The sequence below is a fragment of the Schistocerca serialis genome, chromosome 2 (genome assembly GCF_023864345.2).
Source record: "Schistocerca serialis cubense isolate TAMUIC-IGC-003099 chromosome 2, iqSchSeri2.2, whole genome shotgun sequence".
Classification (NCBI taxonomy): domain Eukaryota; kingdom Metazoa; phylum Arthropoda; class Insecta; order Orthoptera; family Acrididae; genus Schistocerca; species Schistocerca serialis.
In genome coordinates, this window is record NC_064639.1 from 1,052,758,669 (window position 1) to 1,052,781,858 (window position 23,190).

Sequence of the window (23,190 nt, forward strand, 5' to 3'; positions counted from 1 at the left end):
GTAACAGTATTCACAGCAACGGCAGCAGCAACAGTCTCAGTTTTCAATGCCACAGGAGCAGCAGCCTATGATTCCTGTGTAGGCATCTGTTCCTATATTCACTATTTCTGGATGTAGGTTCTTGCAATATGTACAAATGTGGGGGATTCAGTCTTTGAAAGGATGTTGAAACTGAGAACAGTTTCATGCAAAAGAGAGAAATCAACCACCAAACCTCAACAGTTCTCCTGTTCACCCCTACACATGATAAACATTACTGTCGACCCACTTTTGCATACTTTCTTTCAGCTCTGGTCTAATGAAGGGTGGAGGGAGTGTGGGTGGGTGGGGGTTGTATGGCAACAGCATTATTCTGAGACTAAAACATAGTCACTAACGGAGACAGCACATGTCTTTGACTTTCATAACTGAAGTTCAGTGATTGTTGTGCTTCCATGCTGTTTGGATTCCATCACAGTCTGTCTGTGTTTTGTGCATTCTACACCACTGTCAAGTTCTTATTGTGCAGTGATGATTACACAACCCCTTACAGATTATTTCATTATCAAAGATTATATTTGGGAAAGTTTCTTGGATATATGTCACAACTTGCTGTAGGCAATTGTCTTAGAAAAAGTTCGAGGTTTAAAAAATCTGCATTGCATTTCATTTCTTTTGGTAAAATCATTCTATTCAAAAATTTGTGAATTGCATGTTACAAAGTTGTTTCCACCATGAAGGTACTATGATTCCTTCAGTTAAACGTGTCACTGAGATTTTCATAGCTACTTCACTTCATCTACTTCTTTCTTTTTTATTTATTTTTGTTTTGTTCTGTATTCATGCTATTGTTTTACCTCATCTGCAATCTAAAATTAATTGTAGTAGATGTAATATTACATGATGCATATTTGCAGTTATGAATATGAAAAACCATCAGCTGTATAATGGAATGATGACAATGAAAATTTGTGCCAAACTGGGACTTGAACCCGGATTTCCCACTTTATAGTGAGCTATCAGCTTATCATTAGGCTATCCGAGCACAACTTATGGCCAGACCCAAAATTCCGTATGTAATTATCCATGTGTCTACCACTTGCACTCTTACATCTATTATGTATATTCCCGTAGGAACTTTGTGTCATACTTCTGAACAACACAGGCACTGCAATGTCACAGATATAATATTCAACAACAACAAGCTATGGAAAATGGTTAAGTTTTGAAATTATAGACTTTTATGGGTGGTGAAGTACTGTGAAGAGGTGGTCCAAAATCAACTGTAACAGTCAATTCAACAGAGTTTATGGGTAATTAAAAGTAATAATATAGTTACAACCAAGTGCAGTAAGTCTAATAACACTAGAAGACAGCATCATACAAAACTATGTAGAAGAGGCTGCATCTATCAAATCTTAAACAAAAACTTGTTATCAAGGAACTAGAAATACTCACTTCTTTCAGTTTCAAACACTATGCTGAATAAGAATACAGAAATGTGCTTCACATTTCTAGAACTGCTCATGTTTGTCAAAGATACATAAGGACCCTTCCACACTCCTTTGGGCATAGGTCAGTACGAACAACAACAACCACCCTTTCAGTGCAGGTGTGTCTGCACAATCACATCATGTAATAACTATTTAGTATGCTACCAGTGGGCACTTTCGATAGCGGGTTGATCTCAGCCAGGCACAACTAGAGGCATGGCCTCCAGGTCACATGGGCAACTTTGTTTGGCCTCAACCATTTCTTTCTTTTACTTACGTCAGCATAACCACACCATTTCTTGTCACCAGTACTGGTCTAGCATAGGAATGATCGGTGTTGTTCACAAGTCAATTGATGACAAGCAAATAAAGATGCACATATGGCTACCCAATGATTTATGATTTCAGCTTAGACCATGCAGCATCCATATACCCAATTTTTGAACCTTCCCCACTGCATGAAAATGTCTCTTGATAGTAGAATGATCACAGTTTATCACCCTTGCCAATTCTCAAGCACCCTGATGTGGATCATTGTGGATTAATGCATTTAAACGATCTTCATCAAACCCTGCATGTCTTCCTGAATGTAGAGAATCACTAATGAGAAAACCATTTTCTTGCTGTGCTCTGTCCAATTGCATTATCTCCACACACAGTGTAAATGTTCTGGCTGCCTCCACTGCCGTCACCCCTCTGTTGAACTCAAATAATATGTTGGAAATTTTCTGGTTTCTCCACCTGGCATTCCATTTTCTAGCATCCACAGCTCCACTCACTATCTAAAAATGACAATATGTAAACTCAAACAGTAACAGTGAACTACAAATAAAAAATGACAATTGTTAAATAAACCCATAGCAGCCAAAATACCAATATTCAAAACACAAATGCTACAAATGAACCAACCTAACAGAACAGTTGATTCAGGGTATTCCACACTTTATGAATTATTTGAAGATCATTATTGCTATGGGATCAATTCATGCAGAACATTAGCAGAACCTTGAATCAGTTTTCAAAATTGTTCCAGGAAAATGGCTAGTGCTGTCAGTTGGAAAAATGTAGTTTCTTTATCTCCTCAGGCACATTCTTGCTCACAAAGATATCATGGCTACACATGATCATAAAGATGGCAGTACCAACCAACCTTAAACGGAAAATAACGTATTATGCAAGTGGCATAGATCACGAGACCCTTAGTCAACTGTGCAAAAAGAGGCCTAGCTTGTGTGGTCAGCCCCCTATTAACAGACTCTTCAGCACCTTAAGGATAGTCTCAAGGTGGTACCATGTCTAATGCCGTATATTGTCGCGAGTGCTGTTGACACTGATGGTGGATTGTTCCAGTACAGCATCACGGCAGTCTTGTATTACCAGTTGGCGGATACTTCTTAGTGCCCAATTGTCTTCACCTCTAAAATGTTACATGTAGTACAGCTTAACTATTCCCAATTTGAGAATGAGGCACTAGTGATCGTTTATGGCATTAAGAAATTTGACGTGTATTTATATGGCAGCAAATCCCATCTCTTGATGGACCACAAACCCTTACTTTCATTGTTTGGGCACAGCTCTAAACTCCCAAATAAGGTGGCACAGTGCCTCCAACACTAGGCACTATTTTTATGTGGGTATCATTACGAAATTCATTTCCACCCCACTGCCCAGCACGCCAATACTGACACCCTGTCCTGCTCTCTCTTGGCCCTGATATGGCATTCGACTATCACAAAACACTTTGATGAGCCCTGGACCACCAGTTATAACAAACCCTAGATGGTTGGCCCATGAAATTAGGTGTTTTGGCAGTCATAAAAGGGTGCCCTGAGATTGTTTCCACACAGACCAATGAGGGTTTTCAGAATTATTTTTCACTACACAATCAGCTCAATGCCTTGAAGGGACACCTTGACATTGGCCATGGAGGATGCTACTGAATGTTGGATCATCATCCTGAACCTACTCCAGCCCTTCATCCTCCAACTTCATGTGTCTCATTGGGGGTCACATGCATGAAGGCAGTGACCCAGAAGCATGTTTGCTTGCCTGGCACTGGTACCGACACTAAACAGGGGTGCCACTCCTGCTGTGCCTGCCTCCTCAATCAGGTAACCCCAGCACAACATTTTTTTCCCATGGCCCCGCATGGACCTCCCATGAGAGCAGGTCCAAATTACTTTGCTGGGTCATTTTAGGGGCCACTGTGGTTGCTAGTAGTTGACACCATCCTCAAATTCTCGAATGTGGTGTGTATGCCATCCGTCACCACTCTTGCTACCATTCATGGCACTTAGAGGATTTTCGCCACTGAGAGCTCAGCTCAGCTCAGCTCAAGGCCTTCTACCGCTATAAAAGTATTGATTATCTGGCCACCGCCTCATTTCACTCTGACACCATGCAGAGGCTGAGGGGATGGTCCTCACCTACAGATGTGGAAGGCATTGCAGATGTCTTTGACTGAGGAGGCCTTGCACAGCTTTCTCATCATTAGTCCAAACCCAAAACCAAGGTCTGTTTGGCTGAAATCCTACATAGGCACTGGCATTGTACCCTGTCACACCTCCTATGACCCATACAGCATGCCCAGGCTAGGAATGCATGCTCGACTAGTGCATGGATCTCAGACATCATCGTAGGCCACAGGGAGCCCTAGCTGTTTGACATCTAGGTTGAACATACCTGCCTAACCTAACATTGCAAATTAGCTCTGGTTGTGACTGCAGTTATGATCAGTAGCTGGTCCCGCCTCCAACTCTGAGCCCCAGATCGGACACCAGGGTCACCACCAGATGAGTATCTTACCCTCTCTCCAAGCTCCAGGCCCCTCGGTATGGTCTGTGTCCTCATGCTCCTGATTGGCAGTGGGCAGGTGAGGGGATCATGGTTTGGGAATATATAGAGAAGGAACTGCTCTATCCATCTCAACCATTCCTCACCCTGGTAGCACTGGAGCAGTCTCATGCTGCTGGCATGCTGCTGCCTCCGCTGCCCATGCGGTCCTTGCCTGATTCTCTTCTCAGGATTGGGCCTGAGCTGATGGTCTTTTCTCTTGGCAGACAGGGCTGCCTTTCAACCCCCCACTCCAATCAACACTGGCATCAGTCAAGGACATTTTCGGCCCTATATGCCTATTTCCGGGGAGGGGGAGATTTAGTATCCTGGCCACCAGACATTATCAGTAGCAGGTCTTGTTCATGGATTCATATCAGGTGGGACACTTTACACTATGTAGGAACTATTAAAGAAATCTTCCTAATTTAGTTTTTTCACTCATGTCAGAATCATCGGATTACAAATTAAACAATGGAAATTCTATGTAGGAATATCAACAATATAGGAAAAGATAGATTGCTACTTAATGTAAAGAAGATGCAGACTGGCACAATTAAAAGACACTTACACATAGCTTTCAGCCTTAGCCTTTATCAGTAAAAGAGAAACACACACCATTCATACACACAAGCAAGCACACTTCACGCACACATGACTGCCGACTTTGGCAGCTGAGGCTGGAATGCAACTATCATGTGGGATGGCAGCAGCAATGTGGAGGGAATGGGGAAGGGAAGGGATAGTAGTGTGTAAGTAGGACTGACGGAAGCTGTTTGTTGGAGTGTGCAGGGACTAGAATGTCAACAGGTGCAGTGTCAGGAGGTTGTGGGGCAAGAAGGTGGGGAAAAGAGGAGCAAAAAGGAGAGGAGTGGAGAGAGATGGGTGAGTGCATTGTTAGAGGACAGCAAACAAAGAGGCTGAGAGACGAGAATGGGGATTAGATGATAGGACAGTGGGTGTAGAAACTGCTGGGTAGAGTGTGTGAGAGTGGTATGTAACCGTAGGTTGAGGCTGGTATAACTACGGGAGCAGAGAATGTGTCATAACGATAACTCCTATCTGCGCAATTCAGAAAAGCTGGTGGTGGAGAGAGGATCCAGAAGTCTCGGGTAGTGAAGCAGCCATTGAAATCTACCGTATCATGTTCAGCTGGATGCTGTGCCACAAGGTGGTCTACTTTGTTCTTGGTGATAGTTTGGTGGTGGCCATTTGTCCTTGTGGACAGCTGATTGTTAGTCACACCAATATAAAAAGCTGTGCAAGGGTTGCAGCACAGCTGGTAAATGACATAGCTGCTTTTACAGGTAACCCAGTCCCTGATGCAGTAGGATAAATCTGTGACAGGACTTGAATAGAAAGTGCAGGGTAGGTGGATTGGTTAGGTCTTGCACCCGGGTCTTCTACAGGAATATGATCCTGTGGCAAGGGGTTGAATTAGGAGTGGCACCGGGATGGGCTAGGGTGCTGTGGAGGTTGGGTGGAGTGATGGAACACCACTTTAGGAGTGGTGGGAAGGATCTTGGGTAGGATGTCTCTCATTTAAGGGCATGATGATAGGTAATCAAAACCCTGGCAAAGGATGTGGTTCAGTTGTTCCAGTCCAGGGTGGTACTGGGTGATGAAGGGGGCACTGCCTTGTGACTAGTTCTTGGTGGAGGTGAGAGAATTGGGGTTGTGAGGGGAAATGGCATGGGATCTGTTTGTGGACTGCATTTGGGGTTAGTGGCTGTCTGTGAAGGCCTTGATGAGACCCTTAGCATACTGAGCAAGGGAGTGCTTACCACTGCAGGTACACTGCCCCCAGGTGGCCAAACTGTGTGGCAATGATTTTTTGTGTGAAAGGGATGACAGTTGTTGAAATGCAGGTAGTATTGATGGGTGGTGGGTTTAATGTGGACTGAGGTGCGGATGGAACCACCAGAGAGGAGGTGGTCAATGTCAAGGAAGATGGCACACTGGGATGAGGAGGACCAGGTGAAGAAGATGGGACAGAAGTTGTTGTGGTTGGGAAAAAATGAAGATAGGGTGTCTTTGCCCTGAGTCCAGATCATAAATATATCATCAATGAACCTGAACCAAACAAAGGGTTTGCCATTTTGGGAGGCTAGGAAGGTCTCCTCCAGATGCCATAAACAGGTTGACGTGGGAGGATGCCATGCAGGGGCCTGTGGCTGTATCGTGGATTTGTTTGTGTACTTTCCTTTCAAAGGAGAAGTAGTAGAGGTTAGGATAAAGTTAATAAGGTATACGAGGAGTGCGGCAGTGGGTTTGGAGTCTGAAGTATGTTGGGATAGATAGTGTTCAATAGCAGTAAGACCATGGGCATGAGGGATGTTGGTGTATAGGGAGGGGTGTCAACAGTGAAGAGCAGGGATCCAGAAGGTTAAGGGGTGGCAATGTTGGAGAGCTGGTGAAGGAAGTGGTTGATATTGTTGATGTGAGAGGCTAGATTACAGGCAATTGGATGGAGGCTTTGGTCATTGAGCGCCAAAATTTTTTTCAGTGGGGGACAATAACCAGCCACAAAGGGGTGCTCAGGATTGTTGGGTTGTGGATTTTGGGGAACGTGTAGAAGCTGGGTGTGCAGGGTGTCATAGGGGTGAGGAGCGAGATGGATTCAGGGGAGAGGTTCTGCAAGGAGTCTAAGGTTTAAGCAGGGATTGGAGTTTGTGTTGGACATCTGGGATAGAATCCCTCTCACAGAGTTTATAGGTGGAAGAATCAGATATTGGTGGAGGCCTTCTGCCAGGTAGTCACTGTGATTCATAACAACAGTGGTGGAACCTTTGTCTGCAGTGATGATGATTAGGTCAGGATTTGTTTTCAGGTCGTCTTGGCTATTCTTTCTTCTGCTGAAAGGTTGGCACTCTGGAAAAGGGATCTGGGGAAGGGTGGTGAAACTAAGATAGAGGTAAGAAATTCCTGAAAGGTGACCAGCAGGTGGTTAGATAGGAGCCATCTGGATCCTCCACTCCACCATCAGCTTTTCTGAACTACAGAGATGGGAGTTATCATTACAACACATTCTCCACTCCGTAATTATAACAGCCTCAACCTATGGTAACATACTGACCTCACACCCTCCACCCAACAGTTTCCACCCCCTCTCTCCTACCACCGCATTGTGCCTGTTGGCATTCTAGACGCTGCACACTCTGCCAGACAGTGTTCCTCCGTCCCTCTGCCCATACACTACTATCCCTTCCACTTCCCCTCCCAACTGCTCCAGACAACTGCTGCCATTCCATGTGATAGTTGCATTCCACCTGAGCTGCCGAAGTTGGCAGTCGTGTATGTGAGATGGGCTTGTTGTGTGTATGAATGGTCTGTGTTCCTCTGTTTCTCTTGTGCCAATGAAGGCTATGCTCAAAAGCTTTGTAAATGTCTTTTAATTGTGCTTGCCTACAACTTAGTGTCTTCTTTACAGTAAGTAGCAATCTATCATTTCCTACATTGCAGATTACAAATTACATGGTAAAAAGTCAGTACAATTTATAAGAATAAATCACATAGTACACTTACGGTGTTTATAACATTTACAGTACAAAACACACACACACACACACACACACACACACACACACACACAAAGTAAATTTGTATGAAACAGAAAAGATTAGTTAGGTCAGAAGAGGACAATGTCAACTGCATTAGGAATTCCTGATACGAGGTCACCCAGGTTGAACTTAGTGGGGCTGTTAACAGTAGGAATACATGTACTAGGTTGTCTGGACTTCACCACATTTATACTTGTTTGATGGTACTGAGTATCCACACTTTAGATTTGCATTGGATCTTTTTTTCCCTGTCCACAGTCTTAAGAGATTTCCAGAATTCCCAGGTCTGAGATGGCCAGGGACTTGTTCTTCTGATATTCCTATCCAGCATGCAATAGGTGGGGCAATCAGAGCAGGAAGCAGGAATGCATATGTTGGGTTGTCTGGACCAACCACAACTGCACAGATTAAATGGTACTTTAGAAGAATCGTCAAAAGGAGACCCCTAACAGCTGCAGTGGGCTTGATGCGACTGCTTTTTGCACCTGCCTCTACAAATTATATAATGGGATTTTGCAAACATGTCTATGGTAATGCAGCAGTTTGCGGCAGTTATGTAGAAGACTGTTGTTTTCACCTGCAGCAGTTTTTGCTCTGCAACTGAAAACTGGCAACAGCACTGCTAGCTGTCTGGGATCTCCTTTTGCCAACACTACTAAAGGTATCTTCATTTTAGGAGATTTGCTTGGGATCTTGTTGTTTCTGTCCACAGCTCATTTTCAGGATGGGCATGGTCTAGTTCTAGTAGATTTATGCAGCAATTCACGTTAGAAGTTGAACATGTCTCCACTTTCAGTTGAGTTTAGTGTTTGTAGTCCTCAGTTGCTCTGAGCAAGCTATTTCTTGATTTTTAGCCTTTGGGGAGCCTGTCAAATGCCATTTTGCACTTGTTGTTTGAATGTGGAAGACTCCGTTCTCTCTTTGTAGGCATGTGCCTCCCATATGCTGGTGGAACAGTTCCTGCCAGATTGTAGATGCTATCTGTGGAAGTAGGTTAGACAGCTGGTGATGAGTTTGCAGACTTAATTAGGTGCAACATAAAGTTGCTTAACATGAGCACATTTTTAGCAAATTACAGAGGCATTTTCTTCACCGTCACAGCAAATTTCCAGCACTGTTCTTTTTACCATTTTTGGTTTAAAGACCCAATCTGAGAGTACAATTTTGTAGAGAGTATTGTTTCTGCCACTGAATTTCATTCTGGCGTTGGTGCACAGCAGCATATATCTCAGGACACTGTCCAGAATAACACCAAAGTATTTAGAATATGGGCAATGCTTCAATAGTGTTCTTCTCCATGTAACATGGAGCATGCCTGTTGCAGAGGCGATGTGAACCTGATTTTATTTTTTTATCTGTTGGACTTAAGTCAATATTGTTTGAGGCTCTCAAGGCTTTAGAGAACATTGCTTCAAACTTTTCACATACACTGCCCCTGATGACCAAAGCTTGGTCATCAGTGTATATGAAGTATGGGTCTCTTTCAGTAGTGGTTCATTATTGGTATTAATTGGGAAAGTGTTTGGGGCTGTATCTGACCCAAGATGGACTTCTTTTCTGTCTCTGTCACCTGATCCTTCCATTCAGGAATTCCACAAATAATATGTAGTGTTTGAGGTCACCGACAGACAAGTGCAATGTGCAGCCTTTTGTTGTAGTATTAACCTTTCCACCATGAGCCTGAGATTAACCATATCGTGATGGAGAGTTCTAGGCACACCTGTGATTTTACCATTTTTAATGACATTCTTGACTAAATGTGCAAGATTTAATGTTTGCAAAGTTTCATTTTTCCTGGGCTAGTTGAAGGATGAGGAGGGGTTCTACTGCATCTGAAAGGCAAGTATGGTACCATTGTCAGAGATTTCACAGATTTATATTCATAATTCAGTAGTCTCATATAAATTGAAGAATGGCTGGTAATGATTTGACTGTTGACATGCAGTTTCAGAAATGCTTTTGCCTACACAAGAACGAAACAAGCAAGATCAATGATTACTTGATTTTTCATAGTAATCAGAAGGAATTTGTGAGATGCTGGTAGCTATGTCTGCATTCATTGACTGGTTATGAGTCATTTCTATAACAGTTACATATAAAGATATAGATGGCATATTGTCTGACACTTTATCCTTGATAGCTTACAACCATTGGTTACTTTTATAAATTCAATTTTTTTGAACTTTTATGCACTATGAAATATCTGGTGCAGAATATCAAAAAAGCTGACTGAAACCATTTCATGGATTTTGTGTGTCCATATGCTAAATATGTATGAAATTCTACACACTACAATAAACCTCCGTAAAATATACTATTAATGCATTTGTTTATTACTGCATATTTTATAAATGTTAAATTTTTATAATCAATAAACTACAGTAACTAGACAAATTTTTCTTGTAATTGAAGAATAATGTAATGGACGGTAGTATGACAACTACTATGTCAGTATATGAAGAGGGAGAATGATTTCTTTTTTTTTTCCTCACCATATACTTATGAGACAATATTGAGTGACAAAAAAATAACCTGAGTGGACATCAATATGGAAGGACGTCAGCTGTGCGGTGCCAAGGCAAAGAATTTCACCTTTTGTATAAATTGATGTATGGAAATCACTGAGGGGGTGGTCGGAATTTGAGCTATACTTTTTTCAAATGTAAGGACAGTGTCTCACTGACCTCACTGCCTCATTTCAGCCAATGGTCTGTACTGTGATACAATACAATTCACAGTACCATTACAGTGATTCAGTGTGGGAGCTACAAGTCATGAGAAAAACTTGTATGATAAGTGGAATGACACAAAAGAGGATTTTTAGTTGTTATTCTGGGACATGTGTACAATGGTGAATAGCTTTTTTTGAGCTTGCCAATGACATCAACTGACCTCTGAACAATGTGACTTAAAAGTTTTTGTAAAACAAAAGTCACATGATGTCAGTCTGGGAGACCTTAGACTATTAGTGTGTGAATAAGTAGGTTTAAACAAATACGTACTGTACACAATAAAGACAGATTATTTTTTGTAAAGTAGAGTCCTTCCAAGATCAAATGCGTTAGCACTGTAGTCCGCATTAAGCATTTCTTGAGTGCGTTGATGACAACATTCATACCAAAATCAGTGTGGATCAGAGGCCTGTGTCTGACATTACTTCTTCTTTTTCCATAAAAATTATGGTGAACTGAAAAAAAGAAGTTAAAAATAGATCACATAATTTGCTTATGTCTCTGAGTGTTTTAATTTATAGCATCCTGAATAATTCATTCACTGTGTTCTGTAGATCTCATAAAGGAGGAGAGCCTTTAGGGACGTAGAATGGGTCAAAGTATACACTAAAAATAGAAAAGTAAATGATAAAAACTTAATCCATACACTGTAACAATAACAAACTGTCATAGTGCTTAATACAATGTGTGGTAAATGAAGCCCAGTAAAGTAGAAAGAAAGTTGTGCATCTGAAGGAGGACGACAAGAAGGAAAAGGGAAAAAGCTGTTACTTCTTCAGTTATATTAAATAGGCGCTTTTCATCTTCTACTGGTAGCTTATTATTTACTTGATAACACTGTTTTTTATTTTTTAATTGTTACTTACATCTAATTAATTTAATGTTTAATATGGCATTATGTTATATATACAAAAATAATTTAACAACATAAGCCTGTACAATATACTATTACTTGTATGCAGCTTCACAATGAGCACTGTTATGTGCTATGTAGCAAACAGGAATTTTCAATCACTGAAACAAGATAATAAGATAATTCATAAAATGAGTAGCTAATTTATATTTTTAATTTTCTTTTGTACTGGTAGAGATACCCAATTTTCAAGTTAGATGGTAGCTTGTTGAAACCTTTGCATCGGAGTGCATATAACTACTTACAACCCTTGATAAGGAGGTGAAGTCTACTTAAACACTGTAATATACAAGTCTTCTTGAGAGAGAGAGAGAGAGAGAGAGAGAGAGAGAGAGAGAGAGAGAGAGACGAGTGTAAGAATTCCAAGATCCTCAAAGAGAACTCTGCTAGATGGCTAGATGTGTGGGTACCTAGTTACACAATATTCTTGTTGGTTGTTTCTGCTGAGTAAATACTTTATTTACTTTAAGTCCACTGTCCCCAGAGCTGGGTACAAGACTTTAATTCATTAATCATTAATTAACAAAGTTAACATGTAAGTTAATTAAAAACATTAACTTACTCTTTAACTTTCTTTGAGTCCATTACTCATTAATTAGGTACCTACGAGGAAGATGATGAGGAAGACAAAGACTTTTTAACATCTGTCACTCAATCTAAAGAGAAGCCTAGTACTAACACATCTGTAAAAAGTAAAACCCAGAATCTAGTCAAAATGTGGTTGGACATGTCAAAAACTCATTCAGTGATGCAGTATTTCTTGGGAAGCAGGTTTTAGTAAATTTATTTATTAAACATAATACCCCTATACCCTGAAGTGCTGCAGCCAAACAACCATTTTCCGTAGGCAAAAAATGCAAGTACATTTTGTCTCCTAAATGAGCCTCATACTCAGATGAGAACTTTAACATGTTGATGAAGGGAAATGTGCACCTTATGTCACAATTATCTGATTCTCCTTTATTTTGAGCCTCCCATGATTTAACATTGATGAGTAAATAATTGTAGAACTGAATGATTAAACTGTTTTTTATTTATCTTCAATGTCCTACCTAAACTTCCCCAACTGAAACATTTTTATCTGTTGTTGTCTTCAGTCCTGAGACTGGTTTGATGCAGCTCTCCATGCTACTCTATCCTGTGCAAATTTCTTCATCTCCCAGTACCTACTGCAACCTACATCCTTCTGAATCTGCTTAGTGTATTCATCTCTTTGTCTCCCTGTATGATTTTTACCCTCCACACTGCCCTCCAGTACTAAATTGGTGATCCCTTGATGCCTCAGAACAATGGTAATACCTTTGATTGACTTGTTCATTTCACTACACCAACATAAACTTTACCATCATGAGTTAACAATTAACTTCAACTTCCATAAATCTCCTGCAAAGTAATGCTTTAATGTTTCACACAGTTAACTTTTTTGGTTATACAATAACAATGATTGTCTAATTCTGTAAAACAAAGAGTTGAAATATACCAAATAAGCTATCAATCTTGTCTTTAGGCAATGCTCTGAGCTATATTTTAAGAGAAAGTGATGAATATACTTAGGATCAATTAATCTGATGTTAGGAGTACTTTAGTACACTCGCAGTTAAAGCATATATAGTCCCATCAACTGGAGAAACAGGCAACTGAGGTGATGGTTTGTACTGAGATATTTTGAATCAAAGTAAGTATGCTGGTATTTTTCTGAAGAATGAAGTGATTAATTGCCAAATAGTTACAAAAATGTTGAGTTAGATATCTGTTGCTTCACTCTTTTTGAGAACCAGATAAATGAAAGGTATGTTGACATCCCACAATAGCTATACTGGTGTCCAAAATTTATTTTATAACAATTTGAGAAACTGTATGTGCAGCTTAGAAGCATGTTTCTTTTCCATATTTTGTTAACTGCTTGTTCCATCATCTAACACAAAGTGATTAAATGTTGTCCTTATTGTGTAATGATTTTTTTAAAAATAATTTGTGCCCATTAGAATATCTCTCAGCTATTAAAAAACTAATTAATTAATTTATTATTAAAACTATTTTATTAATCCCACAAAAAGTAGTTCTATTATTATGCTACTGCAAAGTTCTTTGTAGAACACAAATAATGGAAGGAGTGAAGACAAAGTGCAGACAGTGTAACACACCACTTGGCTGAAAGCGGAAACAAACGAGAACATAAATTGCCTGAGGAGTGGGGCAGTTCAGCAGCCCTTTTCTCCTCCAAAACTAGAACTGACATAATGGTCATAGGGGTCACTGATTCCTTCTGGTATTGTGAATGTCGTACTCAGACCCCATCATAGAACAGTATTAGTCTCTTAAATCATTTCAAAATGATCAAAAAATAAGCACCGAGCAATACAAAGCAAATTGCAGTACACAAAGCATTCAGTAATGGCTATAGCACATATGTTTGCAAAGGTTGGTGGTGGTATACACGTGGTAGTCCACGCCAGACATCTATTCGTATCTTACTCAAACATAGTTCAAAGCACATTAAAGTGTCTGCAGCCTGACTGAGCTTAGCCCAGATCTGCTAACTGTCCTTCTGTAAGGACAGTGGTAATATTGGTAAATTTCATGAGTTAATGTAGGTACTACTTTTCCAAACAGTTGGCATATATGGTAAGCTCAGCTAGACATGATCAAGGTGTGGTTTGCTTCAGTTTTGCATTCTTGGAAGTGATTGCTGACGATTTGAGAGATTATTTTTATGAACTTTCTTGAAGTAATGAGGTGTACTATAATGTTGTTGATGTCCAAAGGCATGTATTTACCTCTTCAAAGTAAAAGACAATTTGCAATTATAATAGTTTTGTTACACACAACAAATATTTTCTGGTGTCCTTTCTGAATGACAATAAGCATCCTCACAAACACATCAGAACTATTTCAACAGTACAGAAAATTATAATTTCATAATTTTGTTTCAGGGATTTAAAACTTGATGAATGTCTCCATATTCCTGAGGGGGAGGATACGGACACACCATCTGATAAAGCTTTACAAATAGTTATGATGGCGCCTGTGAATGTAACACGCCTTCTTCAGAACAAATATAAAACAGCTTGCCTAAATAGGCATAGTCAAAGGCTAAAATCAACATCTACAGGGGCAAGACCCCACAAAATTTTTTTACAAATACATATGTATGAAGTACAAAGTCAATAATATTATTTATCTCAACCCTGTGTGAACTGCCTCGCTCCAACCAATGTACGATGGTCACAGGCTCTCCACCGAACTGAGGCACCGCAGGCTGCTCACATGCGCGGCTATCGAAATCACTGCACATGCGCGCGGCCAGGAAATGCTCTTCTTAGGCATGGGAGCGGGATTACAAAGTTAACAAGGATCGGGACCTAACTGATTGCCAAAAGTTGTCGCGCAGATAGCAAATTGAGCAAATGATATAAGCGATGATGCGGGAATTAAGACATATTTAACAGCAATGCACGACAAACTTTATGCACGGATGGTAAATCAGCCACAAGCTAATATGGAGGCCCTAGAATTGGGTAGAAATTACAACTAAACTAAAAAGATAGCTGTGCTAAGGACATTATTGTTAACGGATAAAACTGCACTAATAATATCTGCAGCAGAAACAACCATAGTTGCTACATCGCCATAATACTAAGCTGCTGACCACGCCATAATCAGAAGACATTAAACATTTATAACATACCTTGGCTCCATGATTTTATAATTACATAGAAGCCAACGAAGATACATAAAATACCTCCTAAAAGCACACAGCAATAAGAAAATACAAATGGTGTTCTTCTTGGCTAACCAAACCCTCAACACAGTAGGAGGGAAAACATACCAAAATGGGGGGGTGGGGGGGGGGGGGGTGGGGCATCGTTACCATCCGTGAACAATGAACATCGTGCGCGGGCATCAACCAACTTCGACGTGACGTCATGCAACATAATGTGAAGAATCAAGTAAAGGACCGGCACCTTCAAAGAAATTTCTGTTTTTTAATTCGTTAAGGACATCGGCTTTGGCTTACTGCAAGTGTTTAAAAATCTGCATTTCCTCTAAGATGTCCAATTTTGAACCCTTAACTTCAGCATGAAGCAACTCGATATTAGACGGAGGACTCGGCGCATGAGCCATTTATATAAGGTGTTCTGCATAAGTGGAAACCCTCGTGCCATCACCGCTTCTAGTGGGAATGTGCTCTTTATATCTCGTCATGAGAGCTCGGCCTGTTTGACCTATGTAAAGTTTTGGACAGTCACCGCAAGTAATTTATACACTCCAGACTGAGACAGTTTATCATCTGTCATCTGCAACGAGTGGATTAAATTCTTGTGCAGGTTATTGTTGGTGGAAAAGGCTACTCTAAAGTTATAGGCTCTAAGCAAACGCCCTAATTTGTAAATAAAACATTACCTACAAAAGGGATAGATACTGTTGCCATTGGTTTGTCATTTACTAAATCTCCTAATGTGGGAGGCGTACCATATTTTTATTTATTTTCTTATTGTACAAACGTCTTACCAGTTGTGAACTATAATTATTATTTCTAGTGATAGCTTCCAGTGTGACCAATTTAGTTTCTAGCACCTCCGGTGACAAGGGGATAGCTGTAGCTCGATGTATACTTGAATGGAAAAAGGCCATCTTGTGGGCATGTGGATGCGCCGAATCTACAGAAATGATGATATCAGAGGACGTGTCTTTCCGATATATATTAAACTCAATACGGCTATCCACCACCATCAACGTGAGATCCAAATAGTTCAAGGACCTCGTCAATGATTCCTTCTCCAGTGTAAAACTGATGTTATCATGAAACTCATTAAAGATAGAAAAAATTCGGTCTACATCATTATTAGTGCAGTTTTATCCGTTAACAATAACGTCCTTAGCATAGCTATCTTTTTAGTTTAGTTGTAATTTCTACCTAATTATAGGACCTCCACATTAGCTTGTGGCTGATTTACCATCCGTGCACAAAGTTTGTCATGCGTTGCTATCAAATACGTCTTAATTCCCGCGCATCATTGCTTTTATCATTTGCTCAATTTGCTATTTGTGTGACAACTTTTGGCAATCAGTTAGGTCCCGATCCGTGGTTACCCACGCTGAAACCTAGGTAAACACCAGGTAGTTCATGCAATCGAGGCGGATTTTTCATAATTATTTCAAAGAAGAACAGATAATGGAAAATCAGTTCCAAGAAGATGATAAAAGTAGAAATACCAGTGGTGCAACAGTAGTCATGAAGACAACAATTTAGACGAAAGTAAAACAGTTATGAGTTGTAGTGAAAAATGATACGCTTGGAAAAAATTGTAAATTTAGTGTTTTGCCTGCAGTGTGGCCTTACTATTTCCCAAACAGGATCAGTCTCTTTTAGAATCATTTTCATGCTTTTTTGATGATGATGTACTGCAACTTCTAATGGACAAGAGTAACAGCTACGCTACAAGGAAGAACAAACTTGGTGACATAAGCACTGAAGAAATGAGATGTTTCTTAAGTTTTCTACTTCTAAGTGGTTACATCCAGCTCTGAGACAAGGACTGTACTGGACCGGGAGGGGGGGGGGGGGGGGGCTGATGTAAGTGCGCTTTCTAGAGATAGATTTGAATTTATCTTTTCCAACCTCCACTGTTGTGATAATGATGCTCTTGACACAAATGATGGTTTTGCAAAGGTTGACCCTCTTTTCTAAGCTCTAAATGACCTATTTCAAGATATTACTCATCACCAAGAAAACCACAGTGTTGATGAGCAAACCAAGCCAATTAGATATAGATACAAATCATGAGTATGTGGCACTTAAAGTGGTTACATTTCATGGATGGTGCCTTATCAAGGATCAAAAGCAAAAATTTTAGATAAAGACAAGTTCTTCAAGCTAGGACCATCCACTGTTTTGCAGTATGCGCATATACTGAGAGAAAAGATTGGTATCTTCTCTTTCCACTTAGTTTTTGACAGCTTTTTCACAACAGTATCACTTCTGGAAGAATTGAAGAACTACAAGTTACAAGGGACAAACTGTAAGGGAAAACAGATCACCAATGTGTTCCCTTATGCTAAAAAATTGAAACAAAAAATAAGCCCCAAGTTTCTATCAATCTTGAGTGACAGAGGATGCTTCCATTGTAATAACAAAGTGGAATGACAATGTTATAGTATCTGTTACCTCAAATGCATCTCCAGCTGAACCATTTCATATGGTCACAAGATTCTAGGAAAGAAAAGAAGAAAATTTCTATCTCCCAACCACATACAATCCATGTATATAGGTGGAGAGGACCATTGTGACAAAAATATAAGTCTTTATGGTGTTTCAATTCATGGTAAAAAGTGATACATAACATTGATAACCCACTGTACCAATCTTGCAACACAAAATGCCTGGCTGTTACATTGTTGCAATGTTGGACAATTAGACCAGCAGTCATTCATCTAGAGACTACAACAGCAAATGGAGCAGACCATCTAGCTTAGAAAATACTGATTCAAGAAATGATAGAATTGATCACCTCATAAAAAATCAAGAAAAACAGACCATGTTTTGCTAGCTACCATACAAAAAACAAAGAACTGTTTTATAGAAATGCTGATAAAATATATGCCTATGTTCCTTTTAAAAGAACATCTGTTCTGACAAAACAGTACAAAATAAATACAAAGTTCCATTAAATTCTTGTCTTTAACTTCATTTGCATTCATCTGTGCAAAATGTTTAATAAAGACAATAGATTGGGTAGCATTTAGAGACGATGTCTGGATTGTGTTTTCAGTTGTTGGAAAGTACCTTGTCGTTGGCCTATAGATTGCCTCTGCCAATCACCACTCCCAACAGCTGCTCTCTTTGTTTAAAATCTGCACGTACTAGCCGACTCTATGTAATTCTTCTGGGTCTGCCCTCATCTTCATACCGTATAACATATGGATCCCTCTGAATGCGAAGTCAGACTGATCTGCCCCTCATTTTTCATGTTTCCAATCTATTCACCTTTCCTCTTTGAGGAGTAAACTAACAGTTCAAAAGCTAGGTGCAGTTTTTTTTTTTTCCTTTTTCTTCTTCTCTCTACTTTCAAATGTGTCTGTACGCAGGACTTGCAATTTTGCTTGCTGAAGATGAGTACTGGCCAGCCATTATGTCTCCTTGTGATTTTACAATGCTCGCAACTGAAGATTCCCATAGATAACGTTATATTTATTTTATGATCTGAAAATAACTGCTCAGCATGTTTTATGGTCATCATTTAGTATTGATTTTATGAGGAATTATTCATGTAAGCATTTTGTATTTGCAAATTTGCATGACTTTTATAATAGTGTCCACTGGACTTTTTCTAATTTTACACATTGATAAAAGCAGTTCTGAAGTTGTCCGAAGCTATGCCTCATGGCATTTTTGTTTCACTACTTTTACATTCTGAGAATTCTTCCCTTTTAGGCCTATTTTCATTATATGGGAACAGGAAAAGTTACAGTAAGCTAGATCCAGACAGCAGGGAGAATGTGAAAAGGCAGTCTTTAATTATTATTATTATTATTATTATTATTATTATTTAAACTGAAAACCAATACTTTTTGAGCAGGAGCATTCTCATTGCCGGCTCATTAACAAAGCTAAAAGGGACTAAACATCGAGGTCAGCAGTCTCTTCATCCTTTCATAATCAAAGCCCAAGGGATTCCATGAAGAGGAGATGGTGGATGGCCAATTTAATTTTTTGCAGTATCCACTGATGCAAAAGACCAGGTAAGAAATTAGAGCAAAGAAAAAAAGCACCCAAAATACAGTAATGCGGTACACTAAGGTGGCGAGGTGAATTGGCCAGATGCAGCCACAGGGCCTCTCCCAGACTAGTCCCATGGCAGGAGGTCAGTTTCCACAATCAACTGGCAGTGCTCACATCACAGAATGCCAAAAAGAGATGATGAGGCCACAGACAGGGAGAGGGGGAGGGAGGGAGGGAGGGAGGGAGGGAGGGAGGGAGAGAGGGAGGGAGGGGGGGAGAGGGAGAGGGAGAGGGAGAGGGAGAGGGACAGAGAGAGAGAGAGAGAGAGAGAGAGAGAGAGAGAGAGAGGGAGGGAGGGAGGGAGGGAGGGAGGGAGAGGGAGAGGGAGAGAGGGGGAGAGAGAGAGAGAGAGAGAGAGAGAGAGAGAGAGAGAGAGAGAGAGAGAGAGAGAGAGAGAGGGGGGGGGGGAGAGAGAGAGAGAGAGAGAGAGAGAGAGAGAGAGAGAGAGAGATCTACCATTTGGATGCCATCACAGCAGAGGTCTTCCAGTTTCTGTGTTTGCCCTAAGAGGACAGAGGCCACCAGCAGAGGGGTGCCTCACTGACAACAGAGTGGGTCCGTTTGCAAGAGAATATGTGACTGGTATGGAACAGGCAAAAGGAAGACTGTTATTCGGTCGTGGACTTTTTATTGCCGTAGCTTGATCACAGTGGCCACAGGGTGCCAGTCCCTGTTCCTTACCTCCAAGAGCCAAATTTCCATCTTGGTAACCTCCTTCGATAACTGATCAGCAAGTTTATTCCCTAGAATCCCATGATTTGTGGTGGAGAGGAATGAAGTCGAGCTCCCAGTGTTCAATAAAAAATATGAGTATGCTTGAAATCAAGGTGTTCTGAAGACAGCATTGGTTTATGGCCTGTAGATTGCTTAGAAAGTTAATGCATAATAGAAAATTTTTGTCAGGCTGAATGCAGTTACAATGGACAGTTTGCATAATGGTCCCACTACTTCTGCTGTGAAAACATTGCACCTGAAATGTGAAAACTGTTGTTCATGAACCTTAGAATATGTGAAGGGACAGTCAGTGTGCTTGTCAACTACCAAGTCTTCTGTATAAGTGGTGTTTGAACCAGTAAATCTGCCCAGAACTGAGAGGAGCAAATAAAGAAATTTAGAGAGTTCTACTATTTCTTTTGGTTTCAAAGGATAAGCCCAAGCAGATCTTTCGATAAGGTACATACCACTGGGTGGCTTTTGGTGGAATCTGGGCCTTCGTGCCAGGAGACAGTAACTGCGTGTGAGTGCGTGTGCTTGTGTGTGTGGAGGGCTATGTCCGAAACCTTAAAGATTTCTATTATTAATGTGGCAGAATGTCGACGGGATCCGGCTGCATACCCGGAAATTATTAGAAGAAGAAATACGCCGGGAAAATTTCAGATGATCAGGAGAATGCCCAGCAGTGTAGTGAATTCTAGGCAAATTCAGAAATAACAGTGGAATTCTTATATGCAAATTCCCAAATAACAATGGACCCATCTATGTGCACAAAAACCAGCACTAGAAAAGATGTATGGACAAAGATTTGATTAATCTGGGTGGTACGGATAAATAAACAATCGGAATACGAGCAAAAAAGGTAGAAAACAGACAGTAGTTTGAACAAGACAGCCAACAGCAAAGATTGACTAGAGGATTACATAAGAAGGAATGATGGCCACAAGGGCTAATATAACATTGAAAATATTCAGTTATTGATAATACAATGTAAATGGATAGATAAAAAAGGATTGAACTTCCACAAGCTTTTGAAGCCAGTGGCTCTATCTTTTGGCAGAAGAGTTGAAGAGGAAGGAAGAGGGGTGAAGGAAAGGGACTTGAGAGGGTTAGGGAAATGGGTATGGTTTGAAAAGTCACTCAGAACCTCAGGTCAGGGGACACTTGCCAGACGGGATGACAAGGAAAGACTGATTATTGGGGACTGCACCGGACGAGATTTGAAATCATGAGAGCACAAAGGTGGAAGACAGGGTAATATTTAAGACAAGATTACTACTAAAACATCATCCATGAGTTAATAAGAGTGTAAAGTGAAGTGCATTGTATGTAAGAGAGGTGGAAGGGGACGACAAAAAATAGACATGTCAGAAAATGAAATATTTAGAAAACTGAAATGGAGTGAAGAAAGGAGTTACTGTGAATAACTGCCCACCTGATTCCAAGCCTATGACATCCTTCTTGCTCACCTTAATAAACTTTATGCTTGCCAACAATTACTTCACCTCTGAGGGGCAGGCATACAAACACATCAGGGGTATGACCTTTGGAACCAGGATGGCTTCTTCCTATGCTAATCTTTTCATGGGTCACTTGGAGGGAGCTTTCCTGGAATCCATAAGTTTCCAGTCCCTGGTTCGGCTTAGATACATTGATGACATTTTTGCCATATGGATAAATGGTAGGCTGACCTGTTCCTGGAATCTCTAAATATAACTTTTACCAATTAAATTTCACATGGTCCTATTCGGAATCCCACGCCACTTTCCTTGCTGTTGATCTTACCCTCACCGAAGGCTAGCTACACATTTCTGTCCACATAAAATCCACTAACAAACAACAGTAACTACATTTTGACAGTTGCCATCCTTTCCATGTGAAACGTTCCCTCCCATACAGCTTTGGCATTTAAGGCAAATGTATTTGTTCGGATGCAGACTCTTTACAGCAATAAACCACCACTTTCACTTCAGCCTTCACTGAACATAATTATCCTAACAGCCTAGTCCAAAAGCAGATTTTCTGGGCCATCACGTCCAATCCTGGTACTGCTGATCCCTCCAAAAAACAACTTTAGAGGACACCACTTCGCAGCCAGTATTATCCTGGTCTTGAGTGTATCAATCAGCTACTCAACAAGTCCATGACTTCCTAAAATCATGCCCATAAATGAGATCCATTGTGTCTGAGATTTTGCTCACCATACCTAAAATAGTTTTTCGTTGCCCTCTCAATCTTTGCAATATCCTCATCAAACACTATGCTCCGTATGCACCCATCTCCCTAACCCTGTGACCATCCCTGGCACAAGACTTGCCCTATGCACCACCACCACCACCACCACCACCACCACCACCACCACCACCACCTATTCCAGCCCTGTAACTGGCAAAACATATACCAACAAAGGGAGGGCCACCTGTGAAACAAAACGCGTCATATACTGGGTGGTATGTAAACACTGTTCAGCCTTTTATATTGGCATGATTACCACCCAGTTATCAGTCAGGATGAATGAGCATAGGCAGAGGGTGTATACAGGCAACACACAATATCCTGTTGCAGAGCATGCTGTATAACATGACAGTCATGACCTTGGTGCCTCTTTCAACACACGCACCATCTGGATTCTTCCCCCAGACACCAGTTTCTCAGAACTCCGCAGATGGGAACTAGCACTACAACTTGGCCTTGGTTCCCACCACCCACCTGGCCATAATTTACATTAATTCCTTCCATGTCAGCATTCATTCACAGTAACTATTCCTTTCTTCACTCCAATTCAGTTTTCTACATCTTCCATTTTCTGACATGTCTATTTTTTGCTGCCCCCTCCCATCTCTGTTACATACAATGCACTTAGCTTTACACACTTATTAACTCATGCCTGATGTTTTAGTAGTAATCTTGTCTTACATATTACCCTGTCTTCCACCTTTAAGCTCTCAGGACTTCAATTCTCATCCGGTGCAGTCCCCAACAATCAGTCTTTCCTTCTCATCCCGTCCGGTAAGTGTCCCCTGACCCGGGGTTCTGGGCGACTTTCCTAAACTGTACCCATTTCCCTAAACCTCTCCATTCCTTTTCCTTCACCCCTCTTCCATCCTTTTCACTTTATCCACTAGAAGAAGGAGGCATTGGCTCTGAAAGCTTGTGAAAGTTCAAGTGTGTGTGTGTGTGTGTG

The 23,190-nt window shown here is 40.7% G+C and overlaps 1 protein-coding gene across 1 annotated transcript in view; it reads right to left on the bottom strand.

Annotated features, from left to right (window-relative positions):
• The window catches only part of LOC126458500 (centrosomal protein of 78 kDa-like), a 94,774-nt gene that overhangs the window by 64,791 nt on the left and 6,793 nt on the right, over positions 1 to 23,190 (bottom strand). Inside the window, 1 exon segment of the mRNA XM_050095594.1 lies at positions 10,867 to 11,051. Within this exon segment, the coding sequence (XP_049951551.1) occupies positions 10,867 to 11,051 (185 nt within the window).